The sequence below is a fragment of the Triturus cristatus genome, chromosome 9 (genome assembly GCF_964204655.1).
Source record: "Triturus cristatus chromosome 9, aTriCri1.1, whole genome shotgun sequence".
Taxonomy (NCBI): domain Eukaryota; kingdom Metazoa; phylum Chordata; class Amphibia; order Caudata; family Salamandridae; genus Triturus; species Triturus cristatus.
Window position 1 is genome coordinate 760,560,042 of NC_140592.1, and position 16,715 is coordinate 760,576,756.

At 44.0% G+C, this 16,715-nt stretch overlaps 1 protein-coding gene across 8 annotated transcripts in view; it reads left to right on the plus strand.

Annotated features, from left to right (window-relative positions):
* Nucleotides 1-13,933, plus strand: part of DAAM1 (dishevelled associated activator of morphogenesis 1) — a 579,575-nt gene extending 565,642 nt beyond the window's left edge. For all 8 annotated transcript variants that reach the window (XM_085626090.1, XM_085626094.1, XM_085626087.1 and 5 more), the window contains one exon: nt 9,285-13,933. In XM_085626090.1, coding sequence (XP_085482216.1) covers nt 9,285-9,494 — 210 coding nt within the window. In that variant the 3' untranslated portion in view covers nt 9,495-13,933. The remainder of the gene's footprint in view (nt 1-9,284) is intronic.
* Nucleotides 13,934-16,715: the final 2,782 nt, after the last annotated feature.

Consider the following 16,715-nt stretch of genomic DNA (forward strand, 5'->3'; position numbering starts at 1 on the left):
TCCCTTGGGTCCTCTCCCGTCCCTGGGGCGTCCTCGGGCCTCGGCCACCTGTGGGGTCCCCCCTGGCGTCAAATGAGCCTTTGCCCTCCAGGGATGTCGGAAATGTGGTATCGTGAGGGCGCAGCTCGGCTGGGTCCCCCTCTACGACCCATTGCACCCCTGCCGCGCCGCATAGTCCCATGGGCCTCCGTGTGGCGTCGCAGGTGGTTGCTGGTGCTCAAAGCCTCGCTCTGTGCACGCCCCGGCCTTCTGGGCAGGCAGCCGCCTGTCCAGAGCCAGGGTCGGCGCCGTTACGGCACCGTAGACTTGCCTCTCCGGCTCTGCCTCCGCTTCTTTCTCCGGAGCCTGTTGCGGTTGAGGCAGCGCCGGTGCAGCGCCGGAGGCTTGCCTCCCCGGTGCCTTCTCCTTCTACGGAAGGTGGGCTTGTCGCCTCCCCGGCTCAGCCTCCGCTTCTTCCTTCGGAGCCGGTTCGGGTTGAGGCTGAGTCGGCGCCGGAGACTTGCATCCCTGGTTCCGGTGCCTTCTTCTTCGGAAGGGGAGCTTATCGTGGATTCGGTGCCTGACGGAGCAGACTCGACGCCAGATGGAGTCAAGTCGGCGCCGGACACAGCTCAATCGGCGCCTGCTAAAGCGGTTTTGGCGCCGCATCGACGCCGGGTTGTTGACTCTTCACTGGAGGCGTCCGGAGAGAGTTTGGCGTCGCACTCACGCCCGGCAACGCCGGATGTTTTCTTGCCTGTGCCTTCATTAGAGTATGTGGATCCGGCAGGTTCCCCACCTCCTCAAGAGCATCATCAGGACCCCCATTCGTCAATGGGGCTCCCCTTAGTTGGGCATTGTTCGCACCCTCACTGTCTTGGGAGGGTTAGCTTACAGCCCTCACCTACTGATGAGCTACTATCCCCTCCTCGGAGGGCTACCGAGGCTGGTGCGGCATATCTCAGAGTGGTCTCTTTGGCCACTCGGATTTTGAACATGCAACCCCCTTCGGCGCCCTTGTCTGTGGACCCTTTAATTGATGTCCTTCACCGTGGGTCAGGGAATGTGGAGCCGCTTCTGCCCTTTGAAGCTTTTCTTTAATATGCCCTTTTTGGTACCTGGGTTCGGCCAGCTTCCGTTGACCCGGTGGCTCGTTTGGTCTTGCACAGCCAGCGTCCTGCTCCACAGGATCTGGTCTGCTTATTTGTGCATCCAGACATGCAGGGGTTTGTTTTGCAAACTGCCTTGCCCCAAACTGCCTATTGCTTCCTCCCTCCCGGGAGTCTAGATGGCTTGAGTCATGGGGTCGGAACATCTTTGCCCCCACTAGTGCTGCACTACGGTCACTAAATACAGTGTGTGTACTGGCTTGGGCTACCTCTGCCCTGTGGGACTCTACAGAGTCTTTGCTCTCCACCAGCGCTGAAGGCGCTCGTGTTGACCTACTTCATATTCTCCGGGATAGCCGTGACCTTGCTGAGTTTACAATCCACTCCGCCTTGGATACTGCTGATTCCCCGGGCCGGGCTATGGCTGGTTCAGTCGCCTTGCGGCGTCATGCTTGGTTACGGGATAGCGTCTTCCCAGAAAATATCCAGGAGAGTCTTGTTGATTTACCCTTTGATGGGGTTTTATTGTTTGATACACACGCCGACTTGGCTGTTCAGCACCTCCTTGTGGGCTCTCCCCTGTTGCCGGCTCAAATGCTTGGCGCTGTCTATTGTTCTGTTGCAGACTCACCTCCCCTTTGGGGTATGGCTGTGGTATCTATTCTAACTTAAGAAATCTGCGGCTAGATGTCTCTATTCGATGTACGAGTTACTTACCTTCGGTAACGATGTATCTGGTAGAGACGTTGTCTAGCCGTAGATTCCTTAATGCCCACCCAGCCTCCCCGTTCTGCGAGAACCTTGCCAAGTGGGGTTCTTCGCTGGCCCCCTTTTTATAGTTGGCATTGGTTTTTCTCTCATGGGTGCTCACATTGTTGTGTCCCTTTGAGATTTGCCATAATACAGCTGACTCCCTCTCAGGGGTTTCTGTTACCATAATACAGCTGACTCCCTCTCAAGGGTTTCTTACCTGTAATATGATGCCTTTTGATCTTCACCAGGAAATTCATCTTCATTTTCTTATCTTTTCCTGCTGCCTTCCCTCCCTCCCGCCTTCTCTATTGGCTCAGGGTTCTGGTCTCCTCTACAGTCGTCTTCTTTGGGGATCTGTTGAGCTCAGTTTCAGGCCTCCATTACTATAGGGCCAGTGCCAGTCTTTTCATACCTTCCTGTGGTAGACTGTTCTCTCTGTGCCCCGTTCTTGCTAGACGACATAGTTCTACATGGTAATAAGTCTATTTCTGTCTGTTGAGATATTTTTCCCTTGTTAAACTTGGGAAGTGTCTTCGCTTAGCTTTCGAGGTTCTTTGTCACAGCTTTTTTACTTATGTAGGCAGTGTTTGATTCTGTCTTTTACGATGGTGTCTTGCACCATCCTTCTCATTTATTCACGGATTTTCATCCCTCGCACACTGTTCTCATACTTTCAGTTTTTTTGTTGGTGGCTCCGCGTTGTCGCGGAAAAGTTTCTCCAAAGAAAACTGATGCCAGTGCTGCTGCAAAAAGTTTTCCGGATCCAGTCTGATGCCTGGGGATATTCTAAGTTAAGGAATCTGCAGTTAGACAATGTCTCTACCAGATACATCGTTACCGAAGGTAAGTAACTCGTACTATAGGTGCATGGTCGACATGTTTCGTGCCATTCAGGCCCAACCGTCGGGCGGTACTTCTTCAGGACCTTAATAAACAATTATACCATAGTGGGGCGGGGGGGAGAACTCCCCGAAAATGGAGGATGACCGAATGACGTGTCTGGTCCCCAGTGTGGAACCAGTATGAAGTCTCCACCTAGAAAAAGGAAGAGGAGACAAAACAGAAGGAAAGAAGTGACATAAAAATTCCAGAAATATACATCGTGCACATTGGAAATAGTGACGCAAGCAACAGCCTAGTCTTCCCACTCGTGTAGGTAGTAGTACAACAGAGGCTGCAATAATCCTAAACAGTTCAAATGTACCTGTCCAGGAGAGAGAGTTAACTAGTGGTGTACAAACAAGAACGTTAAAAACAAGGCGCACATAAACTAGTCCAAGAATTGGACCAACAACTGAGGAACAATTAACTCCTTTGTCTGGAGGAAAGGTGCAAATAAGAGATTCTAGCGTAGCTTAACTCAAAGATAGGAGTGCACTACTTCATAGGTGAAGGGGAGGGTCCTGACCAATGTAGGGAACACCTTAAGGTAAACATAGTATCAGTAAGACAAAGCAATGATGCCGGCGGTAAATAGCCCATTCTGACTGAAGTACAACGAAAGGAACTCCATACACTCAGCATCACCCCAGCGTGGCCACCTTCGTGGCATGTAGTGCTGTGGACCTGGGGTGGAAACGCACGGGTGAGCCTCCTACACACACACAGGTGGGAAAAGTGTGGCCGGATGGCCATAGCAACAAAGACCTGGCTAATGGCACCGTAGGGAGAAACTAACCCAGTGATTAGGGGGACACCTGTTGAAGGCCCGGAACGTGGTGGAGACCAGCTCAGAGCCGGCCAAAATGTGCAGGAGTAACATGCTAGCATGACTGTAGGCATGGATGGGGCACGCGGAAGGGGCGTGGACGCTAAGCTGAGAAACGGGGGCACCCGTGTGGTGGTGCTAGCGCAAAAAGATCTTCAGGCAGTAGTATAACCAACCGACGGAGCGGGGAATAACCAGACAGTAAGGCACGTAACCGTGGGCTAAAAGTGAAGATCCCAAGTGATGATGCTGGCGGTTATGCATAGTGGTTAACATGCAGTATTTTAGCGAGGCATTAATATTAAAGCCAAAGTGGTTTAAATAAAACGAACAAGCCGACGCAAGCATGGAAGAACTTATTTGGTAAAAAGATCAAGCAGTGCCGATCACCTCACCAGCCCCCCGCGTCTGAATATTACCGGGTGTGCTGCCGGAGAGCCGTACGGAAGGCAAGGTCACGTGTTGCCGGCACCCACAGCCCTCACGCTGGAGGCAGGAAATGTCGCAGCCATCTTGTAATGGTGGCGAATGTACACAGATCGATGCAGGCATCTTAAAAATCGACGTGGAGAGGTCGAGGAGGTGATCCAAAATTGGGAAGATGGGAATCAGGGGCTAGAGGCCAGTTCATGTCAAAATGTGACAGAACAAAGTAGCCCAAAGAAAATTCCTTATAGAAAAGGCTGAACCCGGCAGCGCTCCTGTAAGGGAAGTGATGTTAGGTGGGAGCCTAGAGATTGGTGGCCATCTTGTAATAGTGTGCTCTATCGCACAGGGATACCTAAATGATGGAAATGCAATGTCCTAACGGCTAGCAGGATAGTGACACGTAATAATAATGTTTCCAATCACAAGGTTTAACTCCATGAGTATGAAGTGATCCAGTGGGTATTGATAGATAATGTCATAAGAGTTAAATTACATAAATGTATGTATGTAGGAGGGTCTTAGAGCAGATTATGACAGGAGGAAGAGGTGTTGGTACACCTAGCAAGTGATAACTCCTTCCACAGAGGTTTAGAGGAGGGAGCATACTTCACTCTGTGGGCCAGTGTTGCCAGTCAAAAGTCAGGAGGCTGGTGGAAGGGTCTAGAGTTCAGTCCAAGGTATCTCGTCGTTCAGACCTCTTGTCTGTGTGGAAAGGCAAAATAATCAACGTTGTTCGGTTTCAAACAGTCTTTGTGCAGACCATGTGGCGTTACTTTCAATAACTGTCCATTGTAGATCTTCAGGTCTGTGTGGGTGAGACAGGAAGTGAGCGCTGATTTTAGTGGTGGTTCTTCCACATCTTATGTTCCTTCGTTGTTCCATGATTCTGGTCCTCACAGGATGCGTTGTCATGCCAACATATCTCAGTGGGCAGGGACATTCAATGAGATAAACGCAATTCTTTGTGTTACAGTTTGTATGGGTGCGTTCTGTCCACACCTTTCCGTCTTCCAAACTTAGCTCCTTTGTATGTTTTGTCAAGTTGCACACACCACATAGGCCGTGTGGCTAGTGGCCTCGGACCAGTGCGATGTTCCATAGTGTGCACTGTGAGTTTTTTGTGAAGATTTTGGGCGAGTGTGGACCACCATGTCTTGTAGGTTGCTGGTGCGTTTCATAGCAAACCGAGGCATAGGGATAGAAAGGTTTCCTGATGTTACTGTCTTCCAATTTTTTCAGACTATCCTTTGGATCCTGCTCAAGTCCGGCGTGTACTTGGTGACACATGTTATGATATCCTCAGCTACCTTGTGTTTGGGCTCCAACAGCGCTTCCCTGTTGTTATTTAGCGCTCTCTTGCAAGACTTATTGATGATCGATGCCGGATAGTCACAGGCTTCTAGATTCTTGCTCAAGGAAGCTGCTTCCTTTTTAAAGTCTGAGGTCATGTTGCAGTTTCTGTGAAGGTGCAGAAAGTTTCCAAATGTGAAGTTATCCCTTCACACATTCCATCCCCCTCAAAGAAATAAAATGTATCCTAGTGCCATCTTTTGCACTTTCAGCAAAAGCGTGGACTGCAGACCAGGTGTCAGAATAGCGCTTGCTGCGCTGCCAGACCATGCTTTGGACAGCTGACAGTTTCCCTTTTTAAAATCACGCCCCGGGAACAATGGACTGAGAACAAGGACACGTGTCACGGGAACAATTTATAGTACAGGGCCTGGTACTCCGTTATGTGTTTTTCCTTGGTAGTGTTTGTGTTACGCACTTTCCCAGCGCAGCATATGGGAATCGTTTATTTTCCTTATCAAGAAAGTTAGGTGAAACACTGTTGAGGGAGAGTAAGCATCATTTTGACACCCTCTCCATTAGTGCCCATCATACCCTTCCTCCCTTACCGTGAGCACACCAATGTTCCACTTGGACACCCTAGCAGCGCCATTGGGGCACGGCGGTAGCAAAAGTGCGTGTAGAAGAACAACAGCTGGCATCCAGCACTGACTGCTGCATGCAACATGGTGAAGAATGACAGCACCACGGCACTACTGTTCCTCCTGGAGGAGGAACAACCGACGGAGGCAGCTACCAAAAGTACACCCACTCCAGGGCACCATCTGCAACACCAGCCTACCTACATGACGGTTAGACTGTAGAAATAGATGAAGGCGGTGTCTATTATTGCTAACTTGGAGACCATCTTGTACAAGGTCCTTTTGTAGTATATAGGATGTATGTTAAACAAGACGTTTGAAAGGCGCCACGGATGAAAATTTAATTTCAAAATACTTGCGATTTGGTATTTTTTTTTATAATTTACAACTGTATTGATTACGGACATAAAATGCTTGATTTTTTTATTTTGAACAGTGGCAGGGGTTTTTGATGTGCTTTGTTGATTACTAAGGGTCTACCACAAAAAATATTAAAATTGTACTTTAAATGTACTGTGACACTATACATTAGCATAGACTGTGCCTAGAACAAAGACCATGGATGCCGAAGTAACGCTTTCTCATGAAGTTGTCCTCTGTAGCACATATATACCTTAGCTAGTTTACGAATGTCCCGGCCTCCATATAACTGAAACACGTGTTCCGATTAAAACAATCGGATTAAAATAGATGGCATTGCGTTAGAATTAGATTACTGTAGATCTTTTGAAATTTGATATATATTTTTTTTGATTCAATGAATGTTTGCACGTTGAAAAACAGGTCGATACATTGCCCTACTTTGTAATCAGGAGGAGTCTGCTGCAGTTGGGAAGACGGAGCAAGCCTGGGTGCCTGCAGTACCTGCACTTAAACAAGCAAAGGGGAAAAAAGAGTGCTGTGAAAGTAATAAATACCAATAACAAGTAACACCGCACGTAAAAGGGGCAGTCCTCATGGAAGGATACCAAATTCTAAAAGGGGGGACTAATGAGTTTATTCACCATTGAAAAGCCACCATTTCTAAAGGGCAGTAAGAGGAACCAATGAAAGAAAGGGACGTTTTTGTAAGTCATATCCTAGATACAGCATGTCTCTTCAAGACCGCGCATGCGCTGCCTAGGCGAGACCTAAAAATGTGTTCTGGAGGAGGATTTAAAACATGCCTCTTAAAAAAAACTACATTATATACATTGTATGGCTCTGGTTGTGTGTTTCAATCAAATGTCTGGTCAGTGCTTTACCTATTGTGATTAGTGCTTACTCTGATCTGCACTTAAAAACTGGAGGTGTATTTGTTGGACCTCATTGATTCAGAATTTAAATACTTGCCACTTTTGCTTGACTAACTGCAGTGCTACCATATTATTGATGGAGTAAAATAGGTCGGAACGTGCTCCAAGGATGCCCAGGTAGATGGGTTTACTTTTTTCCTCTATAAAATCCTGGGATTGCAAAAAGCAGTCCGCATAAAAGCCTGCCTCTTATGCCTCGGCAGTGCTTCTCTAACACTTGAGTCTTCTGTACTAGTACTAGGAGGATAAAAAAAGAGACTCCGAACATCACATTGACAGGTTCTCTCTGCTTAATATAAATAATCAAGACCTCATTCACACCAGTACATTGAGGGCCAGATGTACGACCTATTTTGCATGCACAAACAGGTTTGCGACCCGTTTGCACATGCAAAATCTAATAGGGCCATGTACAATCCCTATTTAGCAAGTCGCAATTTTTTTGCAACTAGCTAAATAGGAATTGCGAGTCGCTATTAGGAAGGGGCGTTATAAGGGCTTCCCTTCCTAATAGCGAGTCAGAGGCCTATGTAAGAATGTTTTGTGACCGCAATTGCGGTCGCAAAACACTCACAATTTACCGCCCTCTTCAAGAGGGTGGTAAAGTACTCGCAGATGGGAAGGGGTCCCCAGGGGACCCCTTCCCCTTTGCGAATGCAGGGGAAAATATTTTTAAGAGCAGACAGTGGTCCCAGGGACCACTACCTGCCCTTAAAAAATGAAACTAAAATGTTTCATTTTTCTTTTTTAAATGCATCCGGTTTTCCTTTAAGAAAACGGGCTGCATTTAAAAAAAAAAAAAAAAAACTGCTTTATTTAAAAGCGGTCCCAGACATGGAGGTCTGCTGAGCCCAGCAGGCCACCATACCTGGGAGGGCCTGCCATTCCTAATGGGGATGCAAATTGCAAGTGCCTCATTATTATGCATGATGCGTGCAATTTGCGACCCCATTAAGAATCGCTAACAGTGTCTCAGACACTGTTGTAAGTGGCATTTAGCGACTCGCAAATTGTGACTTGCAATTGAGCGCAATTTGCGAGTCGCTAAATGACATGGTCGTATATCTGGCCCGAGTCTCTAAAATGGCGATCACCTTTTTTTTGTGTGCATTTTAGTCCTTTAGACCATTGATGACACATCTGGATGAAACATGGAAAGCCAATAGGCCTGGCTTGCATTTTGAGTCCTGACTAAACATTAAAGCTTCTGCAGTAAAAAAAAAAAAAAACAAATAACTATTGCTTTCAGTATACGTGCATCTGTGAGATGGAGATTTTAATTTGTGACGATTCAGTGTACTTTAGAGATGTAAAATTGCCCCTTGTTCATTTCAGTGCAAGCACTGCATAAGAGGAGGAATGATACTGCTGTTGGCTGTTTTTATTAAAGGTTAATACCCCTCTGGGCGGAGGCAAAGCCCTCTCTCTGTATAATTTAAAGCTTTATTAGCAATGCTTTAAAATATACATTTAAACATTAGCTTGTAACACTGTCTACTTCGAGACATTAAATCTGACTGTAAAAAAAGACCAAAAGCATTTAGGAAAAGAAATGAAAAAAAGTAATTCTTTAAGTTGACTGAAAGCTAAAAGTAGCAAGTGGGTCAGCATAAGTTGTTTGCTAATTTAAAAAAAAATGGAGAGTGAAGGAAGAATTTTTGCTAATAGTTGGGAAGGCAGAATGCCTGCACTAAATCATATGAAGGGACCCACTTTCGGGAATTACATTTTAATATTGCATCAAGTATAGAGCCATAGTCCTCAGTGGCGTAACACAAATTGATGGGGGCTACCCTGCAGAATGTGAAGAGGGGCCCACGAGTCTCCCATACCTCACAGATTTTGGCCTTAGACTGGATGGCTACCCCATAAAGGCTTGAAGAGCCCCCCGGCACCGCAGGAGTCTGTGTTACACCCCCAATAATCCTCCTGCCATTAACAGAATACAAACCAAAATTATGGGAATTTTTTTTTGGTTGAACAAGCTGCACTTCTCACTGACTTGTCTAGCTCAATGATCACCAAGTTTGTGTCGCGGACAGACCATGCCCACCTAATCTCATTTTGTTTTTTTCTGCAGCTCAAAGAGCAGCGTGAGAAGGAACGCAAAGCCAGAAAAGCAAAAGAAAATGGAGAAGAAGGAGGTGAATTTGATGACCTGGTTTCAGCTTTACGTTCAGGGGAAGTTTTTGACAAAGACCTGTCCAAACTGCAGCGGAATCGTAAACGTATCAGCAACCAGATAACGGAGGGAAATCGGGAACGACCAATCACGAAACTCAACTTTTAACTAACCTAGAATGAAATCTAGCAGAGACTTTAGCAACAGTTTAAAGTGACTAGAATCCATTTGAACTTCATCACACTGCCTTGTAATCGAACATTGGCTGTCTACTTGTATTGCCCTTTGTCTAGTTATCGGCGTGAGAAGAAAAATGTGTATATATGTTTTGTATATAAAAGAGCGAATGATTGAATGCATGTCTAATGTGTATGAGTACTCATTCATTTGAGAGTCCAGGGAGTGAATGGATAGGTGTGCGTGTCATGTAAGCTAGTCATTTGTATATATGTGTACAGAAACCAGACACATGTATGCATACAAGCTATGTATGATTTTTTTTTTTCTTCCAAAACCTAAAGAACTATTTCTTTTTTGGTGCTCAAGCACACATTGTATCTGTCCTCACAGAGGCAACAAAAATGTGCATTCACATAATAAAAGAAAGTGTCATTGGAGAATTTATAGAAGGTTTGACTTCATTAAATGAATGCATCTCTACAGAGTAGATTTGAAATTCTGGCGGTTTGCGCTGGAGCGTCTTCCATAGCTCGCTGAACCTGCATAGTTTGCATGGCTTCAGTATAAGAATCTTTTAAATGATGGAGTTAAAATGCACGTCCATGTCCCTCCCCTTTTTTGAAATGCCAGTAGGATATTGACACCCACCTACTAGATCTCCTTCTTTGGAATATGTGTAAAAGCAACTGAAATTTCCCTACACAGTTTAAAAAGCATGTGGAAAATCATATATTTTAGTTTTTGAAGTGCACATGTAATCTGTATCTTGGGTCACGAATGACAAAAAGGGAGGGAGACCCTCTGCCTTACCGATACCGTTAAAGGTGATTAGACTTTTCTTGGGCTAGAATTATTTTTATTCATGAAGAGTGAGCCCTAAAATGGTGATAGCATAATTATTATTATTTTTTTTAAGTTATGAAGCTGAGGTTAGGCTATGCTTTGTCCTGTGCAGCTTAGTCAAGTAGGGTGGCGTCCTATGGTTCTACCTTGTTCTTAATCTGGTCAGCGCGTAAAGTGTTTATCCTTTATCATCAAACCTGATTAGGCTTTGTTATGGTCTTGTTCCGAATCTTGGGACAGGTAACACTTTTATAATCTGTGTAGAGTGGCTGTGGGATGGGAAGACTATTTAAAATGATCAAAGCTTTTAGTAGGATTGAGGTATTGAGAAAACCCTTATTGCACCTTCTTATTTTTTATGCATTTTGTTTTGTGCCCAGCACATATGGTGATGTTTGGCTCGAAGCGGAAGAGACATTTCTCAGATTTTTAATTTGATGTATTTTTATTTTTATTATTTTAGCTTTAGTCTTTTCAAACCCACTAAAATACTGTGCATTTTCCAGAAATTAGATTCTAACCTGAAAGCCATCTAAACCAATGCAGAGACTTTTCAGTGGCTACAAAAAGATGCTAAGAAGCCTTTTGTCTTTACGGTGTTGTTCTCAAATGGTTTACTATTTATGTACTGTAGTTAAGAAACAAACTGCACAATTGCATTCCAAATTAGAAAGCACTCAGGGAAACACACTGCAAAAGAAACAATTGGCAAAGAAAAGTCAAGAAAAAGCGCAGGTTGTTAACCGTAAATCATACAGTGCATACATAACCTGGACTGTTATATAATCTCCGTTTTATTTATTATTATTTTTTATCTTAGAACCAATACTGTGGTCTAAATGTTTTTTTTCCTATGGAGATAGCAGTGTTCCCTTTCAGCACTGAAATAATAATTTGTCATTGTGTGGCTGTAAAGAAAAAAGTCTGTGATGTGATATTTGAATGCTGTACATTTAAAGTAAATGTTTAAATAGAGGGCACATTCAAGAGGAGATCTGTGCTCTCCAAAAGCTGTGAAAAGTTGCAAGATATGTTTTTACATGTTTCGACTTTGCAACATGCTACACGTAAGCAGCTGGACCTGTTAAAAACAGAAAGCAGAAACTAATCAAAAGTCAAATACTGAAACAGCAGAACATCTGGAATCCAAACAGCTGGGTAAAATTGCAAAGATGCTGAATGAACTTTGTATAAAGTTGATGGTTCTCTACCTTATCTAAAGTGCCTATATTTATAATTTGTTTTTTTAATTTATGTATTATACAACATGGGTTTGGAAATAAACAAGGGACTTAAGTAACTGTGTGTGAAATTGACACTTTTCTGCCATGATGTTTTGTCCATGGAGAGAGGCTCTTGAACCTATCCCATCAGTGGCTGGACTCCAACAGCTTTTGAGGCAGGTAATAATGTTAAAAGTATCACCGAAAAGACCTACAGCCTTTCTGGCACAAAAATTGTTATGCCTCACTATCCCACCTCCCCTAAATTTGTTCAATTTATTGCCAGCTGAGGTATAACTTCAGGCGCTGCTCCTCATCTTTCGGGTGCTTCTGGGGCTAACTAATAAAAGATGTCTGCTATTCAAAGTTTATCTCTACCTTGGAAATGTCTTTCCAACAAAGGTTTCCCCCACATGTATGATTTACACATTGTTTGCATTTTAAAGTCATTTTGCACGTGCCTAAAGTATTCCATAGGTGTCTAGTTTGCATCTGTGCTGGCATTACAATAAATTTGTGTCTGTCACACCCAATGCCAAAGTAGATAATCTATCTTTTTAGCTCCCAAAATGCGGTCTTTTGATTGGTTTTGGCACGGCCCAGCTCACATAGAAATAGGGATGCTGATCTTTAGGGTGCTTTGTTGCCAGTAAAGTTTGACTAATGGTAGCATCCTAACATCCTCCACAGAGAGCAGTCTTAACGGAGTCCATCCCACCACTGAGTGGAGTCCCAGGACTTTGAAACTTCCAGCTTTTGGTTGTCTTTTAGGCTTTTCCAGCTTTTGGTTGTCATGGCCCAACCCAAATCGAATACTTAACTGGAATTCAGTTTCTTGGATCTAGAACACACAGCTTCAGAGAAGGTGGTGGAGCATGTGTTCACGAGGAGTTCACGAGGAGGGTTGCTTAAGCCCACTTTTTGAACCACAGCATCATGCTTTTCCCCTGCTTGAACTGTGTTTTAGGGGCAAGTACTACTTAATAGAGCAAGCCCAGTTTTTAAGCACTAGAATAATATTTCAGACTCCAGCACTGTTGCACTTTCTTTTAGCACATGGGATCACTTGGTGCCAAGCTACCTCGTCTGTCCTGCAAATGTGTGTTGAAAGATTTCCTTTACTCTAAAGGTGCTTCCAGTTAGGTGCTCGTTTGGATGACTGAGCATTTGGGCCATGCACAGTGGTGTATGGCAGCTCTCTGTTTCAGCCTTGATTACGGTTATTGGCATATGTGGGAAGTATAGTGGCCCTGAAGGTGCCATGTTTGTAATTTAAGGCTGCGTAGGGCAAGTAGCTGTTGTATTGAATGTTAGCTTGTGCTCTGTGAGCCAATGCTATGAAGGTTTCCACAAAACAATTTAATTGGACCAATGGTAGAGAAAAGCAGGAATGGAACTTAGTTGTCTTTTGATACTTTCTGCAAATACATGTATAGTTGTCTTAACTCTGAAAAAGAAACAAACTGACCAAGTAGGTTGCAGAACTGAGGCCTTGTTGTAGAATCACTTTACCTAGTTATGATTTTGACTGGACCCTATCTCTCCAGTGGGTACAGCTTGTCCTTCTATGCAAGAATCTATATCCAGGGACAATACATCATGGGCAATAAAAAGTTACTTTTGAGGGAGCAATAGTTCTCTCTGTAAGATCTGTTCTCCATGGTGGCACATACTTCTTCTAGGCGCAATTCATCCCTATTGTTATAAACATAAAACATGAATAGCGATTAAACAGCAGGACACAGTGACCCACGCAGGAGAGGATCCAGCCACCGGTGACCCCATCTATTGGTCATATCACCTTTTTCAAAGGCTTTTGACACCTTGCACCTGGAGTGCACTTAATTCAAGAGTGTGCGTCCATGCAGAATACATCATGGGAGAACGATTATTACTGCGTAAGTTGTGTTCCTTGGGTTTTAGGATGAGTAATCCTTCACAGCAATTCCTTTTGGATTCAAAGTTTTTTAACTGAGTCCTTTTTTTCTTTTCCGAGGTAGCTTTAGTTTTTATGAAAGCCTCCCTCTGAGGCTTGTTTTGACATTGTTATTTTCTCCAAAAAGATTGTGTTAGAAATTCCATGTGCCATTGTAGAAAGAAATGTGTGTTTAATGGGTGCAGGTGTAACTGGTTGCTCTTTTCTCTTGGATGTGTATTTTCAGATTTGTAATAATGCCAAAAAGGACGACAATTCTTTGTAAACTAAACTATATGTCATGGACCCATGAGCTTGGTAGTTGAAAAGTGTAGGTATTAGAAGCAAGTTTGTTATTAGTATAGCCAACAGGAAATGTGTATTTTATGGGCCTGTACAGTTTAAAACAAATGGCAATATGCAATAAAGAAACATGATTCAATTCAGAGTATATGTCTGTCTGGTGCCTATAAATATAATATACATTTTGGGCTATGGCATTGGAAAAAATAATTTGCTTAGTGAATTGGAAATTTTAAAGCAATCGTTCTGTTCTTGGGGGATCAACTATAATTTTATGGCAAGTTAAAAAAATATATAACTCTAACGTTTTCTTGCTCCTTAGTATCTGCAGTGGTGCAAGATGGAATGAGCCATCTTGGATTGGTACTTTTGCACTTATTAGTCACGCACGCTGTATAGCCTTTATTGCATAGGAATAGAGTCAACAAACCCAACGATAACCCAGGATGAATCACAATAGGCCTTGCATGTCTGTTCATCTGAGCCGCTATGTAGTCACATCAAGAAAGTTAGCAATACTTTTTAAGGCCTGAGCAGCATCTGTGGAACCTGGCACATGGCAGAAAGCCTTTGGTGGCTCTCCAGCTGTGAGTAAAATAACACTCAAAACAAGAGCAGCTTTAATGTCCATGTGACCTGGGTATTAAGTATAAACGTATAACAAGTGTTCACATGGAACTCCTTTTTGAAAAAAGATTTCTCAATGACACAGGAATATCCTGTATGAATTTAATCAAAGAAAAACAAATAACAATAAAACATACCGTATCTGTCACAAATGAATTGAAAAAGAGATCTACAGCCCAATCTGTTGTCACTAACATCAGTTCAGCCGAGCTGGGTTATTTATTATAATTATAATGCACAACATGTAAGCGCACATTGTTCAAGTGAAAAGTGATAAGATTTCCAAGTGATAGAAAACCCCAAATGAAGAAACCATAACCTTACAAGTAGAAAAAGTGACAATAATGTGACTTTTATTTTAAAGGGTTATTGGTATATACAAAAAAGGAGGTTTGGAATGATCACTTTACAATGCAAAAGAGCAACCATACCATTATGTGGTGCTTCTGTCGAGAGACTGTGCTTTAGTTGGTGTCAACGACGTTTCGACCCTGCTTGCAATGTGAGGGTATCATCAGGACTGTAATAACCTGGGGACTAAAGACTTCTCTTGTGGATCGCAATTATTTTGTGCTGTCACGAAAGGCGGTTCATAACTTCCTGGGTTACTGGAAGTTCCAGATTATGTAGTATTTCTTCTTGAAGGGCCACGGGGCCGCAGCACTGTAGAGATAGTGGTTGCCAGGAATATTTTAGCCTCTACGGACATGTACGTTAGGGCTGGTCAGTTTAGCCCCTGTTCATGATGGATCGTCCTTTCGTGCCTAATTCTGGCACAATTGTCAATATCTAAGATTGGCAATCATGAAGACTAACTCCCAATCAGAGAATCGCCATGGGCAAGGGAGCTTTTTCAAATTTATTTGTGACATATATGATATGTTTTATTATTTGTTTTTCTTTGATTACATTCATACAGGTTATTCCTGTGCCATTGTGAGTAAAATAACTGTCATTATTTTGGTTATCCATAAAATACTGTACATAAACAATGTTTGCTTCAAAGCTGTTTTCTCAAGTTAAAGCTCTTTTACTTCTAAAATACTCCAAATCATAAGCAAGATCAGATTTGCCAAATACTGAACTGCTGGAAAATCAATACACACCCACTACCCCTTTCACCACCTGTTTTGACCCCTTCTGACAGACTCCTAACCACAGATTACTCACCTCTTGAATATTTCTCGGGCATCAGACTGGATCTGTAATCTTGTGAGCAGTATCTTTGCGCACCAGTAGGTGGCGCTGTGCAGCCTATCCTTGATGCTGTTCTGCTCTGGAAGTAATGCCAATTCCTTTCTATCCACACCATTAGACACGGATCCGTGGGTACCTCTTATCTCTTTGAAGCAATTGACCTCAAAATGTGTGCAAGGGAAATGTCACCTCACAAAATGATAGGTTTTTATGACTGTCACGAACAAATGTCTGACAGATCCTCATCAGGTTTGACTGCGGTGCTTGGGGTCAAGCCACATACTCTAATGCCTGCTGTGATTAAAAGTCGATGAACCCGAAGACCATATGAGACCATGAGGCGAAACTCTGTTGCCACGCACCAGAAGACTGGTGCGACCAGTCTCGGTCAAAGGACCAATCCAGAGCTCACAGAAGGCATTCCCGAGGTCGGTCGTCGTTGCACTCCAGCTATTTGGATAAGTCGAACAAAAAACAAAAAAAATCCAAGTGGGATTTTCTGCCAATCACATTCTCCTGAGAAGGTACGAAGGCATTGCCATGCCTCTCAATCTCGCTCCCAAGTCAATTTACCACATAGCCCATTCTGTAACTTGTCCTGACACATCTCGAGCTCCCGGGCCGTCTGGGACTCCGAGCCGATCTAAGAGTTCCCCAAGGCCATGCGCTGAGTCTTAGGATCCTTACCTGACTCCCTCCGGCACACCTAAGGGCCCCCAGGAGCTGAGAGGCCCTCCAAGGTGTATGCTACTGGTGGGTTCGGCCTCTGCTCCAGTTGAACCCCTCAATCCACCACTGTGCCTCGCTCGACTCTTGCACCCACTCTGCTTAAGGTGCCATGGTCCTCGCCGGTTCCCAGAGCCTCAACACAGACTCCATTGATTCTGGAGGATGAGGTGCCCATTGTGCTCTCTGATTCAGTTGGTGCAGCTACGACTCTAACCAAGATCACACTCTTATTTCCATCAAAGTGCCACCTGCCCCTCCCACTTGGCTTACCACCTCCACCTGAAGAACACCTACATGTGTTGCATTCCTTATTTGATACCGATTCGGACAATAATTATGATGCCGGTGATGGGTAAGCAGACCACGAGGGAA